Here is a 27864-nt window from a genome sequence, read left to right on the forward strand (position 1 = left end):
GATAATTATGAAATCAGTGTTTTTGACCAAGTATCAATCTTAGTAATTTCAACTTAAAATAGCTTCATTCAGGAATGGTGGTATGTGAATCCCAGAACAAAACCATATTCTTTTAGATTCCATGAACCCAGAAGTTTCAAAGGTAGATTTTTTTTTTTTTTTTCTAGTCATCAGTGCTGGTGAAAAGCTTTCAGTTGTTATGGTTTGAGTGTCAAGGGCAGTGTCATGCAGGTTTCATCTTAGAAATGAAGTACACGTATAATTCTGTAAGCAACATGCAGTAGGCATGCTCCCAGTGTTGAGAATTGTGCTGTTCTTTTGCTCTGTTCCTCAAAGCCCCTCAGCGTGTGTTGGTAGGCAGTGGAATCATATGCTGTATCCACACTTTGTGATTTACGAAGCCTTTCTCCCATATTGAAATGGAATTCCTCATACACTTTATAAGGGGAAAAGGAGAAGGAGAATGTGGTTTTTAATTTTGCTTTGCTATCTTTATGATAAACCCGGCATCTGACTTTTCCCGAAGGATGTGTGTGAGAAATCGTGCAAGTTGTACAGAAAGCTTAGCTGAAAGCCGTGTGGCCCACCCAGTGGTGATGAGTGCATCCTGTGCAGCCGGTGCTGTGCACTGCTGCTCCAGCAGGAGCAGCCCTTCTCAGACCTCTTGATCTCAGGACCCCTCCACACTCAAAACAATTTAAAGAGCACTTTGGTTTATGTGGATTACATCTCTTCATATTTGCCGTATTCGAAATTAAAACAAATTTCTTAAATATTAATTCCTTTAAAAACAACAAAATACATTTTATGTTAAAACAAGTATTTTAGAAAAAATCTAAAAATCACATTTTAGTACGGAGAGACATCGTTTTACATTTTTGCAAATCTCTTTAATGTGTGGCTTGATAGAATTTAGGATTCTCACATCTGCTTATGTACTCACTTTGTCACGATATGACATGTCATGTAGCCTGGAAAATTCTGCATACTTGTGTACTTGTGACAGAATGATGCAAATAACCTCTTATGAAAGGGTCTCAGGAACCCCTGGGGAGCCTTGGACCACCTCCAAAACCACTTTGTCAGATTATGACTTTTGAGCTCAGTTGCTGAGACTAAGCAAAGGTCAGGGCTGAGATTCCTGAAGGCTATCTGAGTCTCCAAGGAATAGGAAATAAACCTGTTTGCCTAGAAACAGCCTTTCTTAAGACAATACCATTGCTGCAGGGGGTAGAGGTTTTGCTTCTTAGGCATCCTTCCTCCTCTTCCCTTCCTCGCTGAAATCTTAAAGGAGGCCAAACAAGGCCAATATTAAGTGCTTCTAGTGATTGGGCCAAGTAATATACCTGGAAAGGAAAGGAAGGAAACCTAAGGAGGTGTGAGTTTGCTTAAGCCAAGGAGTTTATCTATCACTGTTACTTTTCTGCTTCCAAAATCTGGAAGAAAAGATAGATTCAAACCTTTTGAAAATGTTTGTTCAAACCTACAGAAAAATCCTGAAAGAGTTGAAAAGTAGGAAGAGTGTACGTACGAGGGAGGAAGGTGGCCTGTTGCTAAGATGTACGATTTAAAATTCTGTGATGCCTTCCTCCCCTCACAATAAAAAAAGGTATACCAGAATTTACTTTTAAGGTAATCACACTGTGACATCATATATGTACTTATGCCAGTGACATTGCAATGGATCAAAATAATTTTGGATCTTCTTCTAGAATTTCCTTGAAGGCTCAAACACATGTTTAAAAATACTATGATCTATTCCCTATCTGCCTCCATGAATAGACCAAGAGCTTCCGGAAGGTAAGGGCCGTATTTATATTCTTAATAGCACCAGCAGCCACTGCTTTACTAGAAATTTAGTAAACTGGTATTAAAGGATGTTCCACAAGAAGTGGTCTCAAAGTGAACAACCATTCTACCCAAACGTCTCTAGATTCTGTGGCCTTTATTTAGTACCTGTTTTTTTGACCCTTAAAAAGACATTCGTAAAGAGTCCCTTTAAGCTGGTCGAGCGCATCTTGTGCAGCCACGTAGAATGTCCTCAGATGGTGATCATTCAACCTGGCCTGTAAACATATGCCTCCCGTTTTTTTGTTTTTGTTTTTTTTATTTTTGGTTGCGTTGGGTCTTCGTTGCTGCACGGGCTTTCTCTAGTTGTGGCGAGCGGGCGCTACTCTTCACTGTGGTGGCTTGTTGCGGAGCACGGGCTCTAGAGTGCAGGCTCAGTAGTTGTGGCACACGGGCTTAGTTGCTCCGTGGCATGTGGGATCTTCCCGGACCAGGGCTTGAACCCGTATCCGCTGCACTGGCAGGCGGATTCTTAATCACTGCGCCACCAGGGAAGCCCTGCCTCCTGGTTTTTAAATTTTCATTTCTGCATCTTGTATATTTACAAGGATTTGTCTTGAGACTTTCAGAAATCCCCAACTTTTCCTCTAGTTTCAGGCTCCCCTCCTTCTCCCAGGTCATCTTGTGTTCTCCGTATACATTTCCACACCATCTCCCAGTTCTCACATGAGCAGCTTTTTCATTCTTGGGAGCCTCTGCAGAAGGCTTGCCCAGGAAATGGCACTGTCACTACAACAAATTCACACTTGAATGGTAGTTTTTCTGTGCAGAGTGTACTGTGGATTAGTTCATTTTCCACACATCATGGAAGTATGGTTGAATCCAAGTCTTAAAATCCAACCTCTTTTTCTAAGAACCCTGACTTTCCACACGAGCACTGCAGCTGGTTTCTCGTTCCCCTGCCCTTTAGCTCCTTGTCCCCCCACCCCCACCCCGAACGCCATCTCTTATTGAGTTGTTGTGCTTATAGGCCTAGAGAATGTTGACACCATGCCGAGATGTGGAGGCTGGGAGTGGCCAAGCCCGCTAGCTAATGACCTGAACATTGCAGCCCGGGGCCCGCATGTGAGCTTCAGTAAACTGGCAAGACTTCACACACTGGACCTCCAGAGTTACTCAGGTACAGTCAAAGGCGTGAATGTTTGTTGAGTCCTACAACACTTTGTGTAGTTGAAGGTAGGGAACTGCTCTGGGAGATGTTGCCGGGCCTGGTGATTATTTCTGGTGCTCCTCAGGTCTCTGTGGTGGTTTCCAAGCCTGTCGCTGAGTTACATCTCACACAGCTGTCAAGCTAGAATCCAGACTGCTTTAGGAAGACCAGGCACAGGGACTTTTACGGAGACGTGTTCTGGTCTGATTGGACTGCCGTGGAATGGGGAGCCGGCAGCGGCTGTTCAATGTGAACCTGATTGGAAGGAGTATTTGGAAGGTTGTCTGTCTGTTCCCAAGAGCTAAGCAGACCTGCAAATTCTGTCTTTTACAACAAAATTTGGAATGTCAAAAGGGAAGGCTGTGTGTGATAGGACACCAAGGAGGATGGGAACAGCCGTGCAAGTTAATGGCAGCTTTAATCTTCTTGAGAAAGATCTTGAAAGGGAAGGGCCCAGTAACCCTCCAAACCAGAGTGCAAATCTGAGACATGGCACAGGACAGGAGAAATGAGCAGCTTAATTAAGCGCCTGCCCTTTCCCTCTCGGCTCTCTGTGCGTTCCCGCTGTGTGAAGGGAAAGCCTGCGGCTGCCCAAGCTCAGTCTCCTTGGTGCGACTGAGCCTGCAGCCCACCGGTCGCCACCAGCCCACTGTTCTGTCGGTGTTGCTCTCTGATCACTTCCGCTTTTGACCCTGCTTTTCACCTCCCTGCCTCATCCCTCCATTATTCCTTAAGACGCTGTACTCTTCCTCTTCTACTCCTGTGGGTGTATACTGTGTACTCGATACACACCCCACACCCTCGTAAAATCTCCTGGAAGCAATTTCAGTGAGGTGTTTCTGATCCTTTTCAGCCTGCCCCCTCTGCACTTCAGCAGTAACAAGCTTAGTCCTTCCATCACCTGGATTTCCCTTAAAAAAGGAAGTATGTGGACATTCCACCGCATACTTCCAGAAGCGGCTGGAAATTCTGTTCCTTCAGGGAGGTGCACAGCTACGCAGAGAAGGGAGGTTTCCAGTCACTTTCTGTTGTCTGGAGAGCGGCCTTGAGCCCACACTAGACCAAGTCCATTAATACTGCTGAAAATGAGAAATGGACTGCTTGCTACCAGCCAGTCTAAGAGGTGGGGCTAAAATAAACGATAGAGCATCAGAGTGACTGCTTAAGACCCTTCAAAGGGCAATCAAAGAAACTAATGGTAAGATCAGCTTATGAAAACTATTGAGGATGTCCTCATGTTTCAAAGTATCAAAAATTTCAATCTTCCTGGCTGAGTTGGTAATTGTTGAAGGGAGGGATGGGCATATGGGGTTTGTTGTACTCTACCTTTACAAAAGTTTGAAATATTCTATGATAAAAATATTCCATTTTCTTCTAATTTCTCAACCCTCTGAGGGCAATAAGCTAGGAATAAGCTCCATCACACAGAAGTTAATTCAGCCAGACTAGAAATATGACTCCCTACACCGTTTCCTTTCACTCAAGGGGAAACTTTGGAAGCTCACATTTTCCCCTTAGCTAAAGCATGCCAGAGCCTGCTGCCCCACTGCCAAGGAAGCCCACAGCTAATAATCTGGCCGTGATTCAGTCCCAGCTGCTAGTTCCGGCTTGCTGAAAAATACAGCCTACCCAGATGGCAACTCCTATCAGGCACTGGGACTCCTCAGCCATCAGGCATCATGACACGTGAAGGGAGTCAACCCAGAGGCTCCTTTAGGAAGCCCTTAGTTCCAAACGTGAGGAGCTAGATCTGCAGATAGTGGAACCTCATTGTTCTTGGTGTGGTGCTTTGCCAGGCTGATGTCTGTATCAGACACCCCACCGACTCACACCAGGCAGCTGCCTTGTGCTGCCAAGCACACAGGTGCCCTCCAACTCCCCAAACTCAGTAGGTCAGAAATCCACCAACGTGAAAGTCGTCATGCAAACTGAAGACAGAAGGAGGCCAGGGATGGGGAAGCAAGGGAATGGAGTGAGATGGGAAGTGTTTATTGATAAATTTCAAAGGATATAGGCTTTGGTGGACGCCATGGTACTTGTTCTCAAGTACACTAGACTGTTTTGTAGGGACGGTTTGACTGCCCCAAAAGAGAATACGCTGTCTGCAACTTTGCCTCAGGAAGTTAACTGGGAGAAAAGGTCTGATAATTTCCTAGAGCTATGTGACACTGACTGGATTCTGCCACTGGCTGGTTGGCATCAGACCAGGAGTTATAGCTTCAGCTTGCGCTTCTCCAGCCGCTCCCTTTCTACAGGTGTTAAAGCGAGGTGCGTTTAAACATGTGAATCACCCCCGTCACCATCTTCTGTAAAGTTGCTTTGTGTCTCACTGAAGCCCCCGGCTCTGCCTTCCTAGGGCAGTGACACATCAGGCTCCCCTTTACCTCAGGGCACTTCCCATTTCGGAATTCATTCACCTCCTTTAGATCACAGGTTTGAGCGGTCTGCTCCGTGTCCAAAGGAGTCAGGCACTGAGCGCAGACAGAGTTCAGAAACATAAGATTATAGAATATTTCACTCAGGGAAGAAGGTTCCCTGATGTTGCCCATGTTTTTGGCCTTGGCTGAGTAGTAACTAAAGAGCTAGTCGAGTGAGACACTTATTTTCCATACCCCATTTTGGCCAGTGTGGCCACTGAGTGATTCTTCTGTTGGTAAGGTAACTGAGAGAACCAAGATTAGAGTCCATGTCTCCACCTTAGACTAAATAAAGCAGGTTATTCAAATAAAAGCGTCATCTTAATATCACCCACTCTCTTTCCCTCCTTTATGTTAGAAAGTTGCTTCTACAAATGGGCTTCAGGAGGAATGAAGAAAGGGCTAACGTTAGAGGTACTAACTCTCCAGGTCAGTGACCTAGCATTCGGTTTGGCCAGCTCTTTCTTCCTCGGGCACAGGATGCCTTAGTTGTATTCTCTTTCATCCCAGGGTCATCGCCTTCTTGATATCAAAGCAAAGGAGTTAGGCCATGAAATTTCTTTGTGAGTAAGCAAAGATTTGGCAGGATGCTCATCACTAGAAGAAAGTATGCTTAAAAAACACATAGTGTGCTCTATTCAAAGCTCTGAGGGAAGACTCCTTACTTGAAAGAGTAGAGACGAGCTGTCAGGTGTAAAAGCAAGAAAACGGCTAACTTTTACGTGCAGTGACACACCCAGCGTGTGCAGGGAGACACTGATTGATACAGCCTTAACGTGATTTGAGGGCATGGATCTAAATTATGCTGTTATCTGAAGACAGCACCCGAAGTTGCCATCTGTGGCTTGTTACTCATTCCCTCTATCTTGTAGGAGTTGTATCTATAAATATACTGGCATGTATACAAGACGATTAGGAATGGTATTGCAGGGGGGTCCCTTCTAAGGCCTTCCCAGATAATATGCACATGACTTGTTTCCCTTCCCTGGTTCTCTCGTTCCATTTTCATTTGTGGGAAACGTGAGGGGAAAAAAGATATTAACGGAGCCAGATTCCAGTGGCCTCCTTCTGACACTCATTTAGATAAACTGAAATGGGAGAATGTTTGCGATTAAAGACTCCATGATACTCTGGAATAACAGGCAGCTTTCTAAAGGATTGCTTTACCCAAACGGGGAAAGAAAAAAAACCCAAAAACGTGCACTGACTGAAGTTTCTGGGTCAGCCCTAAAAAATCTCAACTGTCTGGTAGGTATCAAGAGGCTAATTTTTCCTGACAACAACTGAGTGTTTCTGGTCAAACGTTTGACCTAACTTTGGATGTACTAGGCTTTTAAAGAAGCAACCATTTACCCATAAGGGCAAGGCTAATTAAAATTAGGACAAGCCCAGCAGTAGATGTTTAATTACATCCAACTCTGAATGATGGGTTAGTCGTTTCCATCAGAAAAGAAAACGGTAATGTTGGTGCACAGGTTCCTAATTAAACTACTCTCCTTTCCTCTATCCTTGGTCATAAAGACATCCCACTGAATCTCCCAGTGATTAAAAACTACAGGTTGTTCTCCTAAGGAAGCAGTGCTAGTTAAAACAGCTCCCTCAAGGACAAGTGGTTAAATTTTAACAATTTTAAAAATAACCTTTAAAACCTAACTAACTCCTAAAAAGTAAATGAATAGTTTTTAAATAACTAAATTTTTAAAAAATCAAGACTTTATTGGATAAATGTTACACAACATTCTTTAACATTTAGGTCTCAGCATAGTTTAGATGAGAAACAATTTCTGTCATTCAAGTCTACAAAATGAAATAGGCTTGGGAAGATTTGAAATACAGACACAGGAAGCATGAAGCAAAGCTTAAATATTAAGCAACTAAAGCAGTGAAAGTGAAATAAGCAACATGGTATGTCTAGATTTTAAATACCACCAAGTTTCATTTTTAAAAAAATGAAAATCTGGTGTATAACAACAAACACCACTGAGAATTGTCTTAAAAAATATTTAGATACTTAAAACCTGATCTCTCCCAGTTCTTTTGCCTTTATATTACTTCTTGGTCATTTCCGTCAGTCTGCAATTAGAATTTTTGATTACACAAAATCTGCTATGACCTGGGAGTTATCTGGTTCTTGAAGTGAGCCTGAAAGGTACTGCTGGGTTACAGATCTGAAAGAACAGAGGGACCCGAGCCTAAGCTCTGGGGCCAGAGAGCAGGGCGCCACTGAAGTGGCATCATCTTTAGAACGCCCTGCTGCTACAGTTCCTGAGCTGACTTTTTCAGACTTGATCAAATGTATAATGACTTCATGATTAATGATTTTCCGTAAAGACAATTTTAGAATGCAATCTAGACTTTTAGTTACTTACAGTGTAATTAGGATTTGCATTAACTCGCTAGAAGCAAGACTGCCTACCTTTTCTTGAGTTGTAAAACAAATCCTAGTCAGGTATAGTAAATATTCTAAAACTCACCCAGAACTTTTTGTTAATCTTAAGTGTGGGGTTAATAAGTAATTCCAAACCTATACTGTAAGATTATGCAAAGCCTGAACACTTGAGCCAAATGCTCAAGTTATGTTGCTTCAAATGAATTTTCTATTTTTTTCCTTTTTTTGTATTAAGTAGTCAATATGGATTATCTTTCTGGTTTAAAAAATAAATCAGTATTGCCACTAAAAAACTTCAGGTTTATTATTAAAAGTATGGCACCATCAAATATAAAATGCCTTAAAAATGTAGTACTAACAGGTCCATCTGGTTTTGTCATTAATGTTTTCTCCATTCATTAAAAAAGAAAAATTAAGGTTTTTTATAATATGTATTTTTCATAGACGAGAAGAACATTACAGTCTCCATTAATAAGAATTCATACTGATGCATGAAAAAGTTCACCATCTTTATGCGTCTGTTCCTGCTGCTTGTTCCTCAGGGTCAAGTCCCATCTGACACCTGTGAGGATTTCTTGCACTTAGAAAGAGAGGCTCTCTGTGGAGAGAGGTCAACATCAAAATTCAGATATTATCACCTTTTCTGAACTAGTTCAGAAATCATTAAGGATAGGGAGAATAGTAAAAGCCTTTCCAGCTCAGCAGAATTAAGAACTGGCTCTTAGAGTACATTTTCACTCCAAGATCAACACTAGCCTGATCCACTTTGAGTCAGAGTTTGAAAGACAAGAATGTAGTTATGAAAATGTGCACAAAATATTAAATACTGGTGGCAAATAAATACATCTTAATATGTTCTAACAAGCAAATATATATTTAAGATAATATAGTCCTGCTTTAACTAAAGATCCAAATTTTCTTAGTGGGCTGGGGACACTTCGCCATCCTTTTAGTAGGATGTGTTAGATAATCTTTTCTGTTTCCACTGGCATCCTGAAGGAAACATTGGCCTCGGCATTTGTGACTATTGCTGTTTCATTAGAAGAGCCATTTCAGAAATACCTTTGTTCATATCTGAGCTGATTAACATAAACCTTGGAGAAAGCACAAAGTTTTACTATGAAAAATAATTCAGCATTTCTGTCATCTCATGCCTTTCAGGCGTGTCCAAACTGTACTGAGAAGAACTTCATGTTCAAAAGAAGGTACTGTCAGTGATTCTTCACACATAAAATTCAAGAGAGTTCTTTGCGTATTTCACATCACTTTTCTCCTCATCTCATGCATAATTTATTGCAATAGTTTTTTTTATAAAATATTCCCCTAATACCTTTTCTTCGGTTTAATATAGCACAATTTGCAAGTGCCCCTTTATAGACTGTTGGTTTTAACCACTGCCTGCATATTTACTTCTTAGTGCAGCTTTAAAAATCTGAGGAGTCTCCAATTTCATTCAGTCCTGATGCTCTGGTGTTCTCTGTCATTGTGGTACAGGTCCATGAAACCAGCAGCCTGCTAATGTCTTTGTGCTGAAATATAGTAAAGAAAAGGAAGAAAATGTAGTTAAGCACAAGTAATTATATGAGAAAAATGATGTCCTTGTTTAAATTAAGCCCTATATAGACTGTGGGATCACACCTGATTTTTTACTTTAAATCAGTTAAACCTGACCAGTGTTAGGTTTTTTGAGAAAATAACTTACTGCCACTGTAAACCAGCAGAAGCATTCATGTTCTTTCTGAAGTATATCTGGCCAAATTCCAACACAAATAAAATGGTTTGCACCTTCACGTAGCCAATCTGTACTTGAGTGTATTTTTTTAAATACTTATTTATGAATATTTGCCTAATAAAGGGAATTTTAGCTTTGTTCTTTATGCTGCCATTTCACAAGTAAGTAAGTCACAATATAAGTTTGCAAGTCAGCTTCGCCGCTGTGGACTGTGAAACACCAGCAGCCTTCCTCTAGCACAGGCTTAAGAAGCAAATTTATATACAAAACCAGACTGGAAAAATCAGCTGCAGATGACACTGTCTACATACGTGCAAGAGCACAACAGAGGTGGGTGGAGGGTGCCTCCCCAGAGGTAGACACACAGCACATCAGAAGGCATCAAGAGCACCATTTTGCTACTAGAAGAGAACTTAGGTACACTGGTTCCACTGACCAGTGTCCCTTGTTACAACAGCAAACCAAGTTATCAGCAGAGACACTCTGCACCATACCTCCAACAAAAAGCCAGACTCTGAGCAGAACATTTATCAAGGGCAAGGCTTATAGAAATTACTGCTAAGCAGCATGACCAGAATGCCCAACATTACCGACCTCCCTTTGATATCAAGAAGTAGTAGAATCCCATTGAAACGCTCTACAATCCCTGGTTATGCCTCTCAAACCTGGGAGCCTAAATACCAATAAGAGTTTGAATTCCAAAAGAAGTGATCCGTGGAAAGAATAATGATTACTTTTGGTCAAATGTATTTTTAAACCAAAGATATGGTATCCTCAGTGGAATAACAGACAAAACAAAAATGCAAAAAGGAAAAAAGAAAAACCACCCCCATCCTTCCCAATATTTGACTATGAAACACTTCAAAGTAGATGTATTTCTCATTCTTTGATAGAACTCTTGATCTTATGTTAACTTCCCAGTGCTGCCATATTTCATTCACTTATTGGATCAAGGCCTATAGAATAAATTTCACAGGGCATTCTATCACATTTCTTCTCAAGCAATGAAAAATTGCTTCTAGCCATAAATACTGCACACATCAAAACAACAGCAGTCCCTGCTTAACTAAAGCAACAGAATCATTAACATGGTTTTAAATTTGACATTGAGCTAAGAAAAGTTTTTATTTTCTAAAAATAAGATATACTAATATGATCATAATACTAATAAATTTAGACTCATATGAAAATTTGCAAGTAAATATCCCCATTTTATAAACTGAAAGAGAAGAAAAGGTAAACAGCCAGTTCCATGTACAACTCCATTTCCTTCTGCTTAATGACTCTCAATATTTGGCTTCAACCTTAGTGAGGCCTATTCCAGTGGGCAGGAAAGCCAAGGATTGAAGCAGATCTTACTACTACTCCTGTGGGAGGTGCAGAAAATTGAAAATGCTGTTCCCTCAAGGGGTCACCAGGTAACTACAACCCCTATACAGCTAAGAGTCCAAAATACCCCAGCCTTAATCTCTGATCCAAAATGTGCCATTCTGACCCAGTTTACAAATTATAGCTCATACACAATGATACAGTCCAATTACAGCTCTTCACTAGCTTCAAACACCAGAGTTAAATAGCCTTAATTCAAGACAGCAAAGAAAAGATCCTAAGTTCAAAAAGCAGCACAACAAAAATCCCTAAACCCTTCCTGCCGTGTAAGAGCCCCAAATAAGGATTTTGAGCATTATCTAAGGAGATTTAATAAATGTACTTAAATAGACTACAACTACACCTCATCATTATCTTTTGCCACCCTCTAAGTTTTGACTTACGTAAATGACAATGGTTTTGAGGTTGATTTAATTAAGAATATATATATGTTCATATACGGATATATATATTCTTATATATTAAGTAATGACTATCTGAGAAGTTAAAGTAATGAATATAAAAGTGACAAAGAAAGACAGATAGTGAAAAGATAAAGAAATCCATTAGTTGACTTTCCATGGAGACTCAGTTGCTACTTGACATAATTCTGCAATCTGACACCCAACTTCTGCCACCCTACGAGAAATTCCTCTGGATTTATGGAAGCTCTCAGGAGGCCGGCTCTACCTTTTTTTTTTTTTTAAACACAGCAGGTAATATTGACTGAAAGCTATTTTCACTCATGAAAACTATCACCAACATGAGGTACACCCAGCTACCAAGGTCAGTGAAAACAAAGGAAAAAGAACTAGTGCATTCTTTTACGTCTAGCCTAATCTACTTTGGGAATGGTAAGTGATGACATGATGCCCTCTTCACTTTGTGGCAGGGCTTAACACAGACAGACCTGCCCGTTTCACTGTTAACTTCAATGCTCCCAGTCTGAATCCACAGTGGTCTGTCAGACACTGTAAGGGAGCAGCAGGACTCGTCACTGTCTGATGTAATAGCTGCCATTTGTTGAGACCTATGGTAGAAAAAACCAAGTTAACAAAAATAGAGCATTTGAGTTTTTTTCATCCATTTTACCAAAAAAAATTTAAAAATAAGACCAAAATTCAGGTGAATTTTTATAATGAATTTATTCTAGATAACTTGCTGGCTTCACACAATGTGAAGCTCTGGTACTAAAGGAAAAGACTTGAGGTGTGTACACACCAGTCTTGTCCAGCAGAGGGCACTCTCCAGCCCAAGTCAGTTGAGCTGCAAAATGCCTTAAGGCTCATGAAGATGTTGCCCTCCAATGCTAACTCACAATTTAATGCTCCTGACAAAAAATTTTTACTAGCCTAACACTAGCCTGGTGATGGAGTAATCCTGACCTTCTTAGTATTCAATAAGGGCCAAAGTTGTCATCCCTATCTGTATCATATCATTAATGAGCTCAGAGACACCGTTTTGAAGAATCACCAAAACTGCCTGAATCCCTTTCTCCTTAATGCCAGTGGCACCTGTGCATACTATTCAGCAGCTGAACTTAGTGAGGTAACACCTACTTGAAATAAGTTTGACAAGGTAAGCTTTCTCTTAGGCTTTCAGAACAGACTTCAAATACTAAGCAAATGAAGGATTACTATTTTAAGCCTTATTTTTTATTAACCTATTTGCTTGTTTCCTTATTTTCCCTACTTTAAGTACAGTATAAATAAGAAAAAACTCATCCATCATATCAGTGTAGGCAACTCTGGGATCACTGATTTAGATAATGTCCAGTCCCTGTAATATTTTTTTAATGCTGAACCAGAAGGAGTAGCATATAATCAAAACCTTAAAAAAAAAAAAAAAAGGCTTTTCTGACACTGAAAAGGAGAAACTTTATACACCTGGTCTATAAAGAAACATGATTACTTCTGAATTTTAACTCAGAGGAGAACAATTTTCTTAAATGTGGTTTAATAATGAGGTTATTTACCCTTTTGTTCATGGGAAAACTTAAATATACTATTAGCTACAACCCAACAGCAGTCACACAAGAAAAACGAATATGAACGCACAATTTATCTTTTGAACCTCTCCCTCCATGGGTAAAACTTAGGTTTCAACAATCATTCTAAAGAATATCCTTTTCAATTCTAGGCAAGAGGAGAGTCAAATCAAAGAATGATCTTATTCCTGTGCATTTACCCCTCCAGTGCCCAGAAATGCCGTGTAAAATAGTAACATGCAAGACCCCAGTCCACAGACCCTGGCCCGTGAGTCTTCTGTGCTAATGTTTAAGATGAGTATCCCCTCAATGCTTTTTAGGGTCTCAAGGTTTTTCTTTGGAAACTGACCACACTTGCAGGATCCATGAGGAAGTGCCAGGAAGCCCCAGCAGTGAGGCAGTAAATGGAAGGAGACCCTCATGAAAGGCAGTGATTTCATTGGAAATTACTTGTTTTGTCCTTTAAGAGAAAGCTTACATTCAACAATGGGAACTACTCCTGGGAGGCAGCAGAGATATAAAGGGGCAAATTGGAACATGGTAAGAACTTTCAGTCTCCTTTGTAGAGTGCATGAAAGAAGGAAGTAGAGGTCACACTCTTAGAGCAAAGCCCAGATTTAAAAACTAAAGAATTAAGATTACTATCTTCCTGAACACTCTATAAATTTTCTCTTAATACAATGTAGAGTGATGCAACATAAACAACCAGGAAAAGAATACATAGTGCCTCATTTTACAATAGACATTCTGGTTTTCCAGCCCTAATGCTATTTTTCTAACCAGTTATTTCGTTAGGGTTTTAGACAAACTGCACATAGTTCTTCCCAGCATACCAGGACAAACACCAAGATGTGCTACTCCCAGCCGGATTCCCTGATAAAAACTAAACGGTAAGGGGGAATCACTACAAAATAGGTTTGTAATCAACAGCATCTCAAACATGAGCCATGGGTAGAAATGACTACCCTCTGGAAAATATGGCCACGACGCACACAGATCAAGGCCTTGGAATGTGAGGTATTTCCCTCCTAGAAATGGGAAACAATCTACTTAATCATACCAGTGGCAATAAAAGGGGATGTTCAAATTAATGTCCACTTTTTCACCATTGGCAAGATATTAAAATAATAAAACATCAGGGTTCCAGGAAAACACAGTATCTGTACAAAAATACACTACTTAAAAGCTGACAAGTACAGCTCTGTGGTTCTAATACCTTTGGAAAGTCCTCCTCTGAGGAAGAGGACCTCTACTCCACTGAGCCCCACCAGCTCAGATACTTCTCATGCCTTTGAAAGGATCTGGGGTGTGCTGGGCTTCTGAGATGGTTACTGATCATTAGTACGTAAGTGTCTGAATCATAATTCCTTTTCCTCATTCAAGAGTTGAAATGTCAGTGGACTTCTCCCCTCACCATGTTCCCCATGACCTCCAACCCAGGTGCCCTCCACAAATGCCTGTTGGGACTAGTCAGACCATGCCTACTTCTAGATCTCTGTGGATGATCATACTATGATTACTGGAATTTTCAGATAAGACTAACATCGCTGTAACATTTTTTAAATTTATACTGCGTGTATGTTGAAGAAAGATACTATCAAAAGCTACCAGAATGAAATTTCTATGCCACATACAGAAAGCGCTAGTTGTGGTAATGACAGCAAGTATTTATGTAAGTCTTGTGCCAGGCACTTTACTGCTTTAAACATTTAAATTCTCACAATTACCTTTTGAAGAGGTACTATTTCTCTCCCCCATCTCACAGATCATGACACTGAGGTAACCTGCCTGGGATCACACAGCTTGTAAGTGGTAGATCCAAGTCAGGCTTTGCCTAGGAAATCTGGCTCAAGAGCCTGTACTTTGAACCATGTGCCTGAAAAGTGGAAAAAAAAAAATGATCCTAGGGTCTTCCCTGGTGGCGCAGTGGTTGAGAATCCGCCTGCCGATGCAGGGGACACGGGTTCGTGCCCCGGTCCGGGAAGATCCCACATGCCGCGGAGCGGCTAGGCCCGTGAGCCATGGCGGCTGAGCCTGCGCGTCCGGAGCCTGTGCTCCGCAAAGGGAGAGGCCACAACAGTGAGAGGCCCCCGTACCACACACACACACAAAAAAATGATCCTTTGCTCAATAAAAAGACTGATACCGAGCACTATTAGTGCAAAAATGTTAACGGACACTCCAACTCACCTGCATCACTGGCAAGTTACATTCTCATAAGTATCTATTTCTATCATTTACACTGAACAGGATGATCCTCTCACAGTTCTATTTAAAAAAAAAAAAAAGTCTCCCCAGGCAAGCCAAAAAAAACCTATTATACTTTACCTGGGGGGAAAAATGTACTCCTTCCAGGACTTTTCAGTAGCTTTTAATTTTAAGTGAATCTTTGTGCTGCAGAGAACTAAGTGAGGGATACTGAGGGTTACAAAATTATCTTAAATATTTAAAAAACAAAAAGCAAGCTCTTGCTAAAACTTGATATGTGTTATAATTACAAGTTTTTTAGTTTACATGAAAAGGAAAAAGTGTGATTATAACACAGCCTTAACACTTTGGCTATGGGGTGTCTGGTATTCCTTCTAGATACCCACTGGATAGAAAAAATTATAAGGAGGTTTCTGGCACTAAGACTTCTAAGGCAACAAAAGGTTAACTGTCACATTCTTATGATACAAGGAAAATTCCATATTTAAATAATGGCTGTGTTTTCAACTTATTTTTAACGAGATCTTACAAATATCAGGAATTTAAAGAAGAAATATTTCATGCACTTTTAAACCAACTTTTAAGACAAGTAATTTTAGAACTGGCCAGTTTTCAACGTTAAAGTTTTATGAAATTGTTTTACAAACCAAAGTGTCTAACGGAGGAAGGCCCACAGCTTAGACCATATACTACAGCCATGTAATTTATTCAGTTGAAAATGAGAATTTGACTCAGAAATTCACTATTACGATAAATCCTGGTAACTTTTGAGTCTGTTTTCTTCATTTCCTTTACATATCCCCACAACCAATCTTTAATTTATGCTAACATAGGAATCTATAAGAAAAAATTCAAGTTTGGCAATTAGAGATTTCAGAGATTAATTACATTAAAATTTGATTCTATCCAAGATGGATTTTAAGGCATGATATAAAAATTCAGTATTTCCTACCAAAGTGTAGTGTACAAGATGATCTTAGAATTTTAATAGAATTATCTACATGTCAAGGCATATTTGTTTTCCATTGGTAGTACTGACATAAAAAGTGGAAAAACGGTACACATATGAAAATATGGTAAAGAGTGTGATGGTATGTAAATAATTAAAGTTTCGGAAACTAATTTAATTAACTCCATTACTAAAATCATTTAAATGGTTTCCATATTCACAAAATTGTTTTTGTCGTTAGGAGGCGATGGTTTTAACCTAAAACCTACTCTTAAAGAGTATTTAATAGGTAAATGCAGTCATACTAATTGACCTAAAAATTTTACCAAGAGGTAGTGATAGTTCTTAAAAATGGGGGCACCGTTAGCCCCGTGCAGGACTGCAGGTTGATTAGGAAGGAACGCTGGAAGCCAGGCTGCCAGAACAATACCATCCAAACTTAAAAGATTTCTATCGAAAAAACAAATTACAGATGGATGGTAGTGACGACTACACAACAACATGGATGTACTTACTGCCACAGAACTGTACTTTAAAAAATGGTAAAAATGGTAAACTGTATGTTAGGTATATTTAATAATTTTTTAAATACCAAAAAAACCCCAGCAAATTACAATGCTCTACTAATATGAAGGAAAAAATGATTTCCACCTGAAGTCCCAAAGAAAGTAAACCAGAAAAAAAAACCTGTTTGAGTCTATAAAGGTTATATCTCTTACTTGAGTAAAGAATAAACAAAAAAAAAATAAAAAAAAAAAAGAATAAAAAAAAAGAGTTGAGCTGTTTCTCCTCTGATCTCAGTATCAACTATCCATGGTAAAAACACCAAGATATCCTGGAAAACTAAAAATATATAGATCACCTATATCACTTAAATTACTGAAGCTCATTTTTTTATTTCTATTCACTCTGTTGAATGGAGTACAGTAAATGTACACAAACTATAAATACAGAATATTAAGAGCCTAGTAACTAAGTCAGAACCAGGTAAAGGTAATTAAGGCAGCTTAGCTGTTTTATTTCTCCTGGCTATTGGCACAGCACCAGCCTCCTGTTCTATTTTTGAATTCCCTCTATCAGGCATTTTAATTGTTTAATAGCAACCATATTAATACAATTCCAAAGCAAACACTAAATTTGTCCCAACTTAGAAACAGGGTCTTCAGAATTCTCTCTGGCAAATTACCTATTGGAGGCCATCACTGGATACAGATCAAAACATCGTCCTGAATTTAAACATTATCAACTTTTCTAGACATTTGCCAATCTCCTCTCTGCTATGAGTACTACCAAATGTGAACCAGTGCAGCACAAGCTATAGAAAAATTCACAACTTAAAAGGAAAAATCTAATTTTAGATCCAAATTATAGGTTTCTTATTTCCAATTCTCAATTCAGTTATTTTATATTAAAGAATGTATATGTATATAAAAGAATGTAAATGTGTATCTTCAACATAACCAATAGTAATAAGTACAACCACTCAAACAGGGGTGCAACTCTATTTTTAAATTAGAAATTCAAACCCGCTAATGAAGATACTCATTTAGCTGATTTTAGTAAGTTCCATATCCTTTGCCTACAGTCCATCTTCATATCTATATTCCTGTCTGTTGTCTTTTCTACTAAGTACCAATCTAAAATTACTATTTATAGATTTTCCCCAAGAAAACCAAGCAGGGACACACCATCTAGTCCTGTAAATAGGCTTCAGACTAGTGAATTCCACTTTCTTGGTCTCACTGGTATCTCAGGTCTCTGGTTCCACATCTATGAAGAGTCCCTTCCAAACTTACAGACCAGACCTTTTCTGGTCTATAAATTCTAGAAAACTGAAAAACACTCTGATGCTTTACATTTCCAAAGATTTCTAGAAATAAAGAAATCTTTAGCTTTCACAGCTCTTACTTCCCTTAGTTTCTCCCCCTTGCTAATCCTATTCTAACCACTTTTCTTACACCACTAGAGATCTGGCCTAAGCCTAGTTTTCTTTCCGCAAGGGGGAAAACAAATACCCATTTGGTTTTCTCCATATAAAGAGTTCAGTGTCTCCTTTTTTGTTGTTGTTAAAGAGAAATATAAGAGAAAAATGGCTACAATTACCCAATTCAACTCTATCTCCATCTACAGTGGATACTGGACAAATATATCTTAGCTGCTTAAGAAATTTGTTTGAAAACACTGTCTAGTATGCAGCTATTGGTTTAGTGTTTAGAACACACAGTACATCTTAAAGATTACAGAAATTCTTTCAAACTTGTTTCCCTATTGAAACTTCAGATGAAATATGCCAGACTGCTGGTTTAAAACAGAGGGATTATTTGGCATAATAATAAGAGATCATGCACATTTGTCATTATGCTTCAACCTTTTCTTCAAAGGTATGGACTATATCAAATTAAGTGTTACTTTTATACTCAACAATCATGATTTTATCTTTTTCTTTCTTCTTTTTCCTCCATGGCTTCTGAAACAAATCAAATTTAGTTTATCCCACAAGAGCACATTTGCCCAAGCACTTAACTACATCAGCAGTATCCACTGTCAAAACCACTTCTATGTTAGGATAAAACTCACCTGGATCATTACCCAAAGCCTTAGAATTACATAACTTAGGTGACTCTTGGCTTTGCCTGGTTTCAATCTTCCTGAACCTTAGATTTCAAACTTTCGAAAATATCTGAATGAACAAATTCACTAATCTGAAACAAATACTCTGAAAATCTTTTAAGATATTTCCTTAAAACCCCTCAATCACACTATGAACTTCTTTCAACCTGTTATAATCAAAGAATTTTTAAAATACTATAATTATTTCTGTTTGCAGGAAAGAATATGTTCAAGTGAAACATTTTTTTAAATTGTGTGTTTACTATAATCAAAAAGCATTGACTGAGTTCCCCAGAAGAAATTCCACTGCTTTTGCAGAAATCGGTACATTACCTTAAGGAAGCTGACCGAAGACTACTGATTTTCAATCTCCATTAATCTTTTCAAAATTAATTCCACAGTAACTAAGATATTTCAAACTGCATTACTTAGAAATCCACAAAAAGTTGCTCTTTAAAAGTTCCAAGTTTCCAAAAGTGTCAAACTGACATTGTATCACATTTAAAAGCTAAGTTGGATGCCTAAAATATGAAAGCAACTTAAAAAATCTTGGGACAAACTTGCCTCCACAGGCAATCAATCAGATTTTTCACTCACAATACAAAGCTAAAAATGGAAAATAAGAAATCAAATCTTAGGGACAGATAGACCATGTAGAAAAACAGTGAGCTAAGTTACAAGCCCCAAAAACAATGATACCTGAGGCAGAAGATCAAGCAGAAAAGAGATTGATTTTAATTACACAAATGTAAAAAAAGAAGAAAAAGAAGCATGTGATGAAATATTAAAGCTAAAAATAAAATAATTAAAATCCATACACTTATGAGAAATTGGCTGGAGGAGGGTCAAGTCTAGAAGCATATCAGACCTCTATACTACAAAACCTCATTTTAAGAATATATTGATTAGTCACTTATTTGAATTTTATCATGCTCAGATTATATACTCCCTGATAGGGCAAATAGGAAAATAAGTGATTTTTTTCATCTCCTCTATACACTATTACAAAGAATAATTTTCTACCATCTTGAAATTTTTCAAAGCTTTTTGAGAAACACACACAAATAATTTGGATTTAGTTGATTTTATTTACAGCTTGTTTTTTTTTACATTTCAGAGCATTACACAATTACATTTTCTCATTTTCTGACCTGCAAACAGATACCTTAAATGGAAATATTTTTAAAAATTATCAAACTAGGTACATCCAAAATGCAACAATTACATATATGACAATTAATTCACAAAGTGTAATTTACCAGGACGTATCCTAAGAATTTAGGAAGAGCCAGTCAGGAGAAATCTGACCAAATTTAGCAATCACCTATTTACATATCCAAAGACAAACCTATCTAACCTCCCAAACCAGAAGTCTGAAAGTTTTTGTTAAGTCCCCACTGGACAAGAGAGAGAGCGATGATTCAGACCTAGCCAGCCTTGACAGTCTTAATCCCAAATACTGGGCTATTTCCCCAGTGTGCAATTCAACAGCAAGCATCTCAGTTTGTCAAACATCTAAGTAGCAAACTCCCGTGCCATTATGCACATAGAAAGGCTAAGTGTTCATTAATTAAAAAACAAGTAGTCATTAAATATCCTATTCCCCCTAGCTCACCGGCCCTTTACTATGATCCCAGATATGCAACCTGTGTCACACAGTGACAGGCTATATTTGATACATGTATGTATCTATGCATACACACATATTTACATGTGTGTATATACATATACACATACACACAGTACTAGGTACAAATGGCAATTAACAGTCCCTGCAAAAATTCATTTTCAGTTGAGGCTATGGCTCCTATGCCTTGGGGTGGTTTTAGACTTCAAAACTGAAAAATACTAAAATCTCACTTCCTTAAGACAAAATTTGATTGCTTGTTCAGTTTAAGCTTCTCAGTCTAAAAATGGCTGTAAGGTTAAGTATAAAAAAGCAGCCAACTGAGTGCAAGTTCTCTCTCCAACTTGGCCAAGCTATCTCGTAGAAGTTACCCCTAACTAGACTAGAAAATCTGTGGCGCCTTCCAAAGGTTCTTGCCTACCTTACTGTCCATGTTCACGTTTCAAACTGTGTCAACAGAGCCCGCACTTCAGGGGTCAGCTGTTTGGCAGCCTTAGCTGCCTCTGTGATAGCCTTGCGATACAGGCCCTTTCTCTTCTTATTAAAGCGTGACTGGAAGTTTTCTAAAAAGGGGGAGAGTTGCGAAAGAGCCAGGAAAGATGTTGTTGGAGACCCGAACCATGAAATACGGGCCTCCTGTCGGACTAAAAGGCCGTTATCTTTCCGGCTCACAGTTATAGTAAGAATACGGGCTGGCCACCAGGGGAAGCCATATATCTTGGCCCAAACAATGTCCCCTACACATATGGTCCTGCCATCTGGTGTGACGCACTTAGAGACGTTTTTGGAAAAGACTTTCATTTTCAAGGAATTACTGAGCTTTTTCTCTTCCTTTGAAGAGGAGGAAGTAGAGGATGTGGAAGGTGCATGCATACAGCCTGGAGGAAAATCAAAGCTTTCAGAACTACACTCAGAGTTGGAGGATTTCAAATCATCTGTGCTATCAATGCTACACACTGAAGCACTGGAAGAGTCAGATTTCTTTTGATTTAGGGTCATGTAAACAGAGACATTGCTTTTGCTGCCCTTTTTGCCCAGTGTCTGTGGTTCATCCTGCTCACCAGGCACAAGCACTTCAGTTGTGTCCTGAACCTCACTGCTGGCCTCTTCAGGGCCTTTGGAGGGACTCTGATTTTCTGAAGGGGCCTCACCTGCTGAGCGGGTAGAGGTGCAGCGGGACTGGGGCTTTGGTGCCATCTTGCCACTCCGCATTTTCTCCAGTCCTGTCTTCAGAGAAGAGTCATTTTCTTCATTCCTGTACCTCTGTGGTTTTAAACGAACCCGGGGTGGAAGGGAACCTGAGCTAGGATTCTGGTATCGACGTGTGAAATGGACTTTTGAATGTGCATTTTTGGACGCAGAGGTTTCACTTTGCTTCTTCTGTGCCTTTTCTTTGGCAATTTTCAGCACTTCCCGAGCTTTTGCATGATCCATGTTCTTATTCTGGAGCACTTTTTTAGTACTTAACTGAGCTTTTGATGTATTTGCCTGAGCAGAAACTTTGACTACTCTGCCTCTGCTGTGAGCAATATTTGAAACCTTAACCACAGCACTTCTTTTCTGGCTTTCATTTTGGTTTTTCCCATCCACCTTATGGTCAGTTTTCAGTTTTTTGTTCACAGTAGTTACACTTTCATTTCTCCGTTTTTTATCTTCATATTTAGAAGAGTCACTTGCACTACTACCTTTTCTAATTTCTTTTTTTTCAGCAACGACACTGTTTTTACACTTGTCACACAAGACTTGCCTGGGTCGTAGTTTAATAGCATTCATTATTGAAGTAGGTTCTTCCCTGTACATTTTTCGTTTGGGTCGCTTAATTTTCCGAGGAGGTGGCTGAGGTATTGATTGGTTATATGTGTCCCTGATAAACAAAGGGGGAGGATAAGGTGCTCCTTCATGGAAGAGAGGTGGTGGTTTGGAAGTCCACAGGCTTTCGGCCAAGCTCAGCTCAGGAGGCGGGACAGGAGAAGGGTCTTCGGGAACAGCACCATTCACTTCACGCTTGACATCTGTCCCTTCTTGGAATGTATTATTTTGGAGCTGCATGGCTTCAGGTTTATCCTTATATTCCCTTTTGGGAAATACTGTCACAGGGATCCCATGGGGCCCAAACCTTTGAAAGAAATGAGAGGAGAAAAGAAGCCATTAAGTTAGTGTCTATAATTCAGTTTCTTGAAACACCACCTAGTGTTTATTTATATGACCTTTCCTGAAAACTATTTCACTTTAAAAAACAAAACCAAAAACCTAAAGACAACCTCCCCGGGTCTCAAAGCCCTCCATTTTGGGGGGACTTACATTTTAGGTCTACACTCAAAAAGAAATACTCAATAGTTGCTCTAAGCAATGCCATAACAGCTGATGTTATTTAAAATAGATCTTTCCGGTCTTGAATCAGTAAGCATGTTCTATCAGATAGCTTAGTAGTTAATATCATTTGATATAACGTTCGCTCAACTATAGACAACATGTCTGGTAAATTCAACTATAAATTTGTAACATACATATCTTCCTCTGGTTATAATGGCTTTCAAAAGCTTCACAAAACAAATTCAGCCCTAAGTACCCCCAAAATATTGAATCAGTAAACTCCCAACTCAACTTTATTGTTTAAACACTATAAAGATTCAAAGGCATTTGCTTCTCTACTATTCTACCCTAACTCTTAAGGCCTTCATCCAACCCGGCCACCCCCCAAGAAAAAAAAAAAAACAAAAATACTAGACATTCAGATACTCAAATAACCTCAAAAGCAGACAGGTATAAAGCTATAGCTTTCTAGCTTTTTAAAATCACATCATACATTAAGAAATATTTTCACATTGCAATCCAATAAAATGTTCATGCATGTATACATTGCATGCACTTAAATACACACACTTAAGCAAAAGTTTCATTAAATACTTGACTTTATATTATGTGATACATAATTATATTTTTTTCTACTCTGGTCTATTTTCATTTGTTTTGATGCTAGTCAGATGCATTAAATGGATTTCAAAACTCCCTTACAGGTCCAGACCCAGTCTGCAAAGCACTGGTATAGAACACAAATCTCTACAATTATCAGTTTCTAATAAAACAGGGGTCAAATAACCTTGTTTCTCATGTAGACTTAGAAATAACTGTGGTTTAATCTGCCTGGGCTAAACATCAAGAACCCTTAAATCTAAACTTGCTATACTCAGATTCCTGCATATAAAAATAAAATCACACTACCAAATGATTTCATCATGTACATGCTAACATGCTAATTTTAGGTACTCATTGAGTCAAACAGTACTGAACACAATACAATTCTAACACCAATCCTCTAACGCAGAGGTGCTTAGAACCTAAGGACTGGCTTCAAGTAGTCAGGTAGAACCCCTGACATTATTAGATGCAAGTGTTTTGTACAGTTCTCTTTTTCTGGAGAATGAGTCTTGGTTCTCAGATTCTCTAAAATGTCTTATGTCCCCAAAAAGGTACAGAATTCTTTGTTGGAAAGAAATATTGAGATTAAGTTCTTAGGGCTGCAGATACACCTAAACTTGGGCAGGGATATAGGAAGAGCCAACACCAGGGTATTTGGTTCCAACGCCTAAATGTTTTTTTTTCCTGAAGTCTTGTTAAGCTTGGCTACCACGAACCAACAACTTTCAGCAAATACAAACCACAAAGGAAGAGGAAAGCCTTTTTTACCTAGAGTGGGACAAGTTTGGGTCTGGGCTAATCCACAAAGGAAGGACACATTCCTCACTATATCAAACTCTGCAAAAAACAGCTTTCAATTCAACTATACTTCAATTAAAAATAAATAAATAAGTAAGTAGCTTTCTATTCTAGCATAGTATTTCATACCCAAGTGTTTGCTTCCTGACTACTTAACTGCAAGGCACTTTGAGCATCTGGCCTTAGCTTATATGGAGATGCTCAACAACCACTTTTTCAAGGTGACAGGAAGACAGAGGTTATTCTTGTGTTTTAACCTAGAGCTACATAAAACAATATAACTTATGAGGTGAGACCACTATTTGTATTAACAATAAAATTTTCTAACTTGTATAAGAAGCCATCATTTTGCCCCATTACACTTTCACTTGTTTCCATAACTGAGAGAACAAATTTCCTCCTTTCATTAGGAATAACTAAACCTTGAGCATCTTAAAAGTTTTTTACCAACTTTGTATCCTCAAGCAGTACTAAACCTCTCTAAATTCAGTTTTGCATATGTAAAAGGGAGTAACACTATTTCCTACCTTAGAGAATTCAGGGGAGGATTAATAGGTCAACAAATGTTAGCCATGTTTCTTGGCTAAACTTCATTTAAGTAATAGGATCTTACTTTCAACTAATAATTTACCAGAGTTTGGGATCCTTTCTATATCTCTAATTCATTATCTCAGTGTGAGCATGATCCAATTACTTTAAAGCTGTTTATATCAAATAAGCTGTGAAATCTGATACGTCTACCTTCATGGAGTTTAATAAGAACATTAATTTCACTTCTGGGTTTTTCTTCTTCCTGCCTTTCCTTCTTAAGCATATAAAATACAAGCATTAAATGTTTTTAAAAACATAGGGAGGCACTTAATTGTGTAATGATGAATGGAAACTGCAGGCACCAAAAGAAAAAGGGGGGAAAAAAAGACTGGTAATTGTGGGTAGTGGATTGGCAAAAGCAGGAAAAAAATTTTTTTTAAATTTTTTCTAACATCTTTATCGGAGTATAATTGTTTTACAATGGTGTGTTAGTTTCTGCTGTATAACAAAGTGAATCAGCTATACATATACACATGTTCCCATATCCCCTCCCTCTTGCGTCTCCCACCCTCCCTATCCCACTCCTCTAGGTGGTCACAAAACACCAAGCTGATCTCCCTGTGCTATGCGGCTGCTTCCCACTAGCTATTTTACATTTGGTAGTGTATATATGTCCATGCCACTCTCACTTCGCTCCAGCTTCCCCCTCCCCGCTGTGTCCTCAAGTCCACTCTCTATGTCTACCTCTTTATTCCTGCCTTGCCACTAGGTTCATCAGTACCTTTTTTTTTTAAATTCCATATATATGTGTTAGCATATGGCATTTGTTTTTCTGACTTACTTCACTCTGTATGACAGACTCTAGATAGAAAAATATTTTCAACTAATAAAACTTCCTCACAGACCAGAAGGATAAATTATTGTAAGAGGAAAAGGGGAATCAGTGTCCTACTCCATCTTAGTAATCATTATGTTACCCTTCCATGGACAACATTTAATACCATGGCCATGTTTTCAAACTGAGTGTGGGGAGGTTGTTTGCGAAATCAAATTTCATGGGTCACAGCTATGATTTAAATTAAAAAACAGTGTAAGTATAGGTAACTGCAATGAATCTGTTTCATGTATATATGTATATACAGGGGTCTACAGATAAAATATATTTGTAACTATGCTCAAAAGTTTGAAAGCCACTGACTTATGAAACTATTACCTTAATAAGAATATAAAGTAGCAACAAAATTATGGTCTCCTAAAACCCCTAAAATATAATTTCTCAAATATAGTCGGGGAAATCTGCAACACAATACTCGGTGGTGTTTGAAAATGGAGATTCTTAAGCCCTGCCCCAAGACTGAATGGTAAGACTCTCCTAGGGTGGAACCTAGGATCTAAATTTTTAGCAAGCATGTCTGCTTTAGCTTTTTCTAAGGTGAAGATATTTATGTCCCATATGAATGCTCACCAAAGAGTGACCTCAGCAGAGGAAGATTTTAATGATCAGTGGAGATGTGGAAAGCTGACTAGTGTCCCTTGCTTGAGCTTTTCCTATCCATGAGTTGAGTAATAAGACTCAAACTATCTCTGCTCCTTCCTCTCCCCTTCTTTGTGCAGCATGAGGGTATTTATTAATGTATTAGTGACTCATTCTAACCCTTACCCATTTACAATTTTTTGTACCCAAAAATTCTAAAGGAAAATAACTCAGGTATCATGGCTTAATTTAAAATAGCTTTTGGGGAAAACTAGGTAAAATATACAGGAGACCTCTCTGCACTATCTTTGCAAATTCCTGTGAATCTATAAAAAGTTTTAAAACTAGCTATCATCTTAATAATTTAGGAGTAATGAGTGTCAAAATTCTGAGGAGGGAGAACACTGGGGCTTACTAGTTATTTTGTGTCAAAGCAAGAGAAAAATCACTGTGAAAAAGAATCTTCAGCTAATGTAAATGGGAAACAAATGCTCAGAAAAAAAGTTCAGGCGGGTTAGTTGAGACAGGCCCCAGTGTTCTTTCTGGACCAAACCTCCCTCCAATAAATATATCAAGGAAAGACAAAAAGAAAGCTTTCCCTCTCTTAATTCTTTTCTCTTAAAGAAGCTACAGTAGGAAAAAATTACATGCAACTAACTCATTTAAAATAATATCTAGATGTATTTCATTTCAAGCAGATGTTTTCAGAAACTACCTCCCTCCTTAAATTAGCAACAGGTTCAATCATAAAGGAGGGAAAACTGAAGCAAGCTTATCCTGGTTCACATTGCATCTCTGCAAGATTGGTTATTATGGCAGAGTTTAATCTCAGGACAAATGAAATTAGTTTAATAGCTACATGCAATAGAAAATTTTACAAAATAAAATGTATATCTATGCCTCAAAAAAATTAAAAATACAAGCCAGCACATCCACTTCGGGGTATATAGCCAAAATAATTGAGAAAAAAGGATCTCAAAGAGATATCTGCACACCCATGTACATAGTAGCACACCATAGCCAAAAGGTAGACACAGCCCAAATGCCTCTTAACAGACGAATGGATAAACAAAATGTGGTACATACATACGATGCAACATTATTCAGCCTTCAAAAAGAAATCCTGTCACATGCTACAACATGTATGAACCTTGAAAACATTAAGCTAAGTGAAATAAGTCCATCACAAAAAGATAGTGTATGATTCCACTTATATAAGATATCTGAAGTAGTCAAATTTATAGAAAGAAAAAGTAGAATGGTCGCCGGGGACTTGGGGGAGGGAAAAATCAGGAGTTGTTTAAGGGGTATAGTTTTAGTTTTGCAAGATAAAAAGTTCTGGAGATCTGCTTCACAACAATGCGAATGTACTTAACACTGCTGAACTATATACACTTAAAAATGATTAAAATGGTATATTTTATGTGTTTTTTACCACAATTAAAAATGTTTTTAGGGCTTCCCTAGTGGTGCAGTGGCTAAGAGTCCGCCTGCCAGTGCAGGGGACACGGGTTCGAGCCCTGGTCCAGGAAGATCCCACAGGCCTCGGGGCAAGTGGGCCGGTGTGCCACAACTGCTGAGCCTGTGCTCTAGAGCCCACGAGCCACAGCTGCTGAGCCCGTGTGCCACAACTGCTGAAGCCCACGTGCCTGGAGCCCGTGCTCTGCAACAAAGAGAAGCCACCGCAATGAGAAGCCCATGCACCACAGCGAGGAGTGGCCCCAGCTCGCCACAACTAGAGAAAGCCCACGCACAAGCAATGAAGACCCAACGTAGCCAAAAATAAATAAATAAATATAATAAATAAATAAATAAAAATAAAATGACAGGCTTTAAAAAAATGTTTTTAATTGTCTA

At 38.8% G+C, this 27864-nt stretch overlaps 1 protein-coding gene and 1 long non-coding RNA gene across 8 annotated transcripts in view; one reads left to right on the plus strand and one right to left on the minus strand.

Annotated features, from left to right (window-relative positions):
* Positions 1 to 27834, plus strand: LOC114486787 (uncharacterized). 2 transcript variants are annotated; one of them, XR_003681087.2, is made up of 6 exons: positions 1 to 1609; positions 1713 to 1800; positions 2819 to 2968; positions 10846 to 10954; positions 13212 to 13781; positions 25820 to 27834. It is a non-coding gene; the product is annotated as an uncharacterized lncRNA (long non-coding RNA). The 2 variants fall into 2 exon arrangements; XR_008618149.1 differs by lacking the exon at positions 1 to 1609 and having other exon boundaries at positions 1621 to 2968.
* The window catches only part of PWWP2A (PWWP domain containing 2A), a 37381-nt gene continuing 12505 nt past the window's right edge, over positions 2989 to 27864 (minus strand). For 2 of the 6 annotated variants that reach the window (XM_024115818.3, XM_024115821.3), the window contains one exon: positions 13775 to 22401. In XM_024115818.3, coding sequence (XP_023971586.1) covers positions 20721 to 22401 — 1681 coding nt within the window. In that variant the 3' untranslated portion in view covers positions 13775 to 20720. Of the gene's footprint in view, positions 9334 to 11814; positions 11935 to 13774; positions 22402 to 27864 lie in introns of those variants that run through there. The other 4 variants (XR_003681085.2, XM_024115819.3, XM_028493403.2 and 1 more) reach the window with 4 other exon arrangements.

This window comes from Physeter macrocephalus, chromosome 8, assembly GCF_002837175.3.
Source record: "Physeter macrocephalus isolate SW-GA chromosome 8, ASM283717v5, whole genome shotgun sequence".
Classification (NCBI taxonomy): Eukaryota; Metazoa; Chordata; class Mammalia; order Artiodactyla; family Physeteridae; genus Physeter; species Physeter macrocephalus.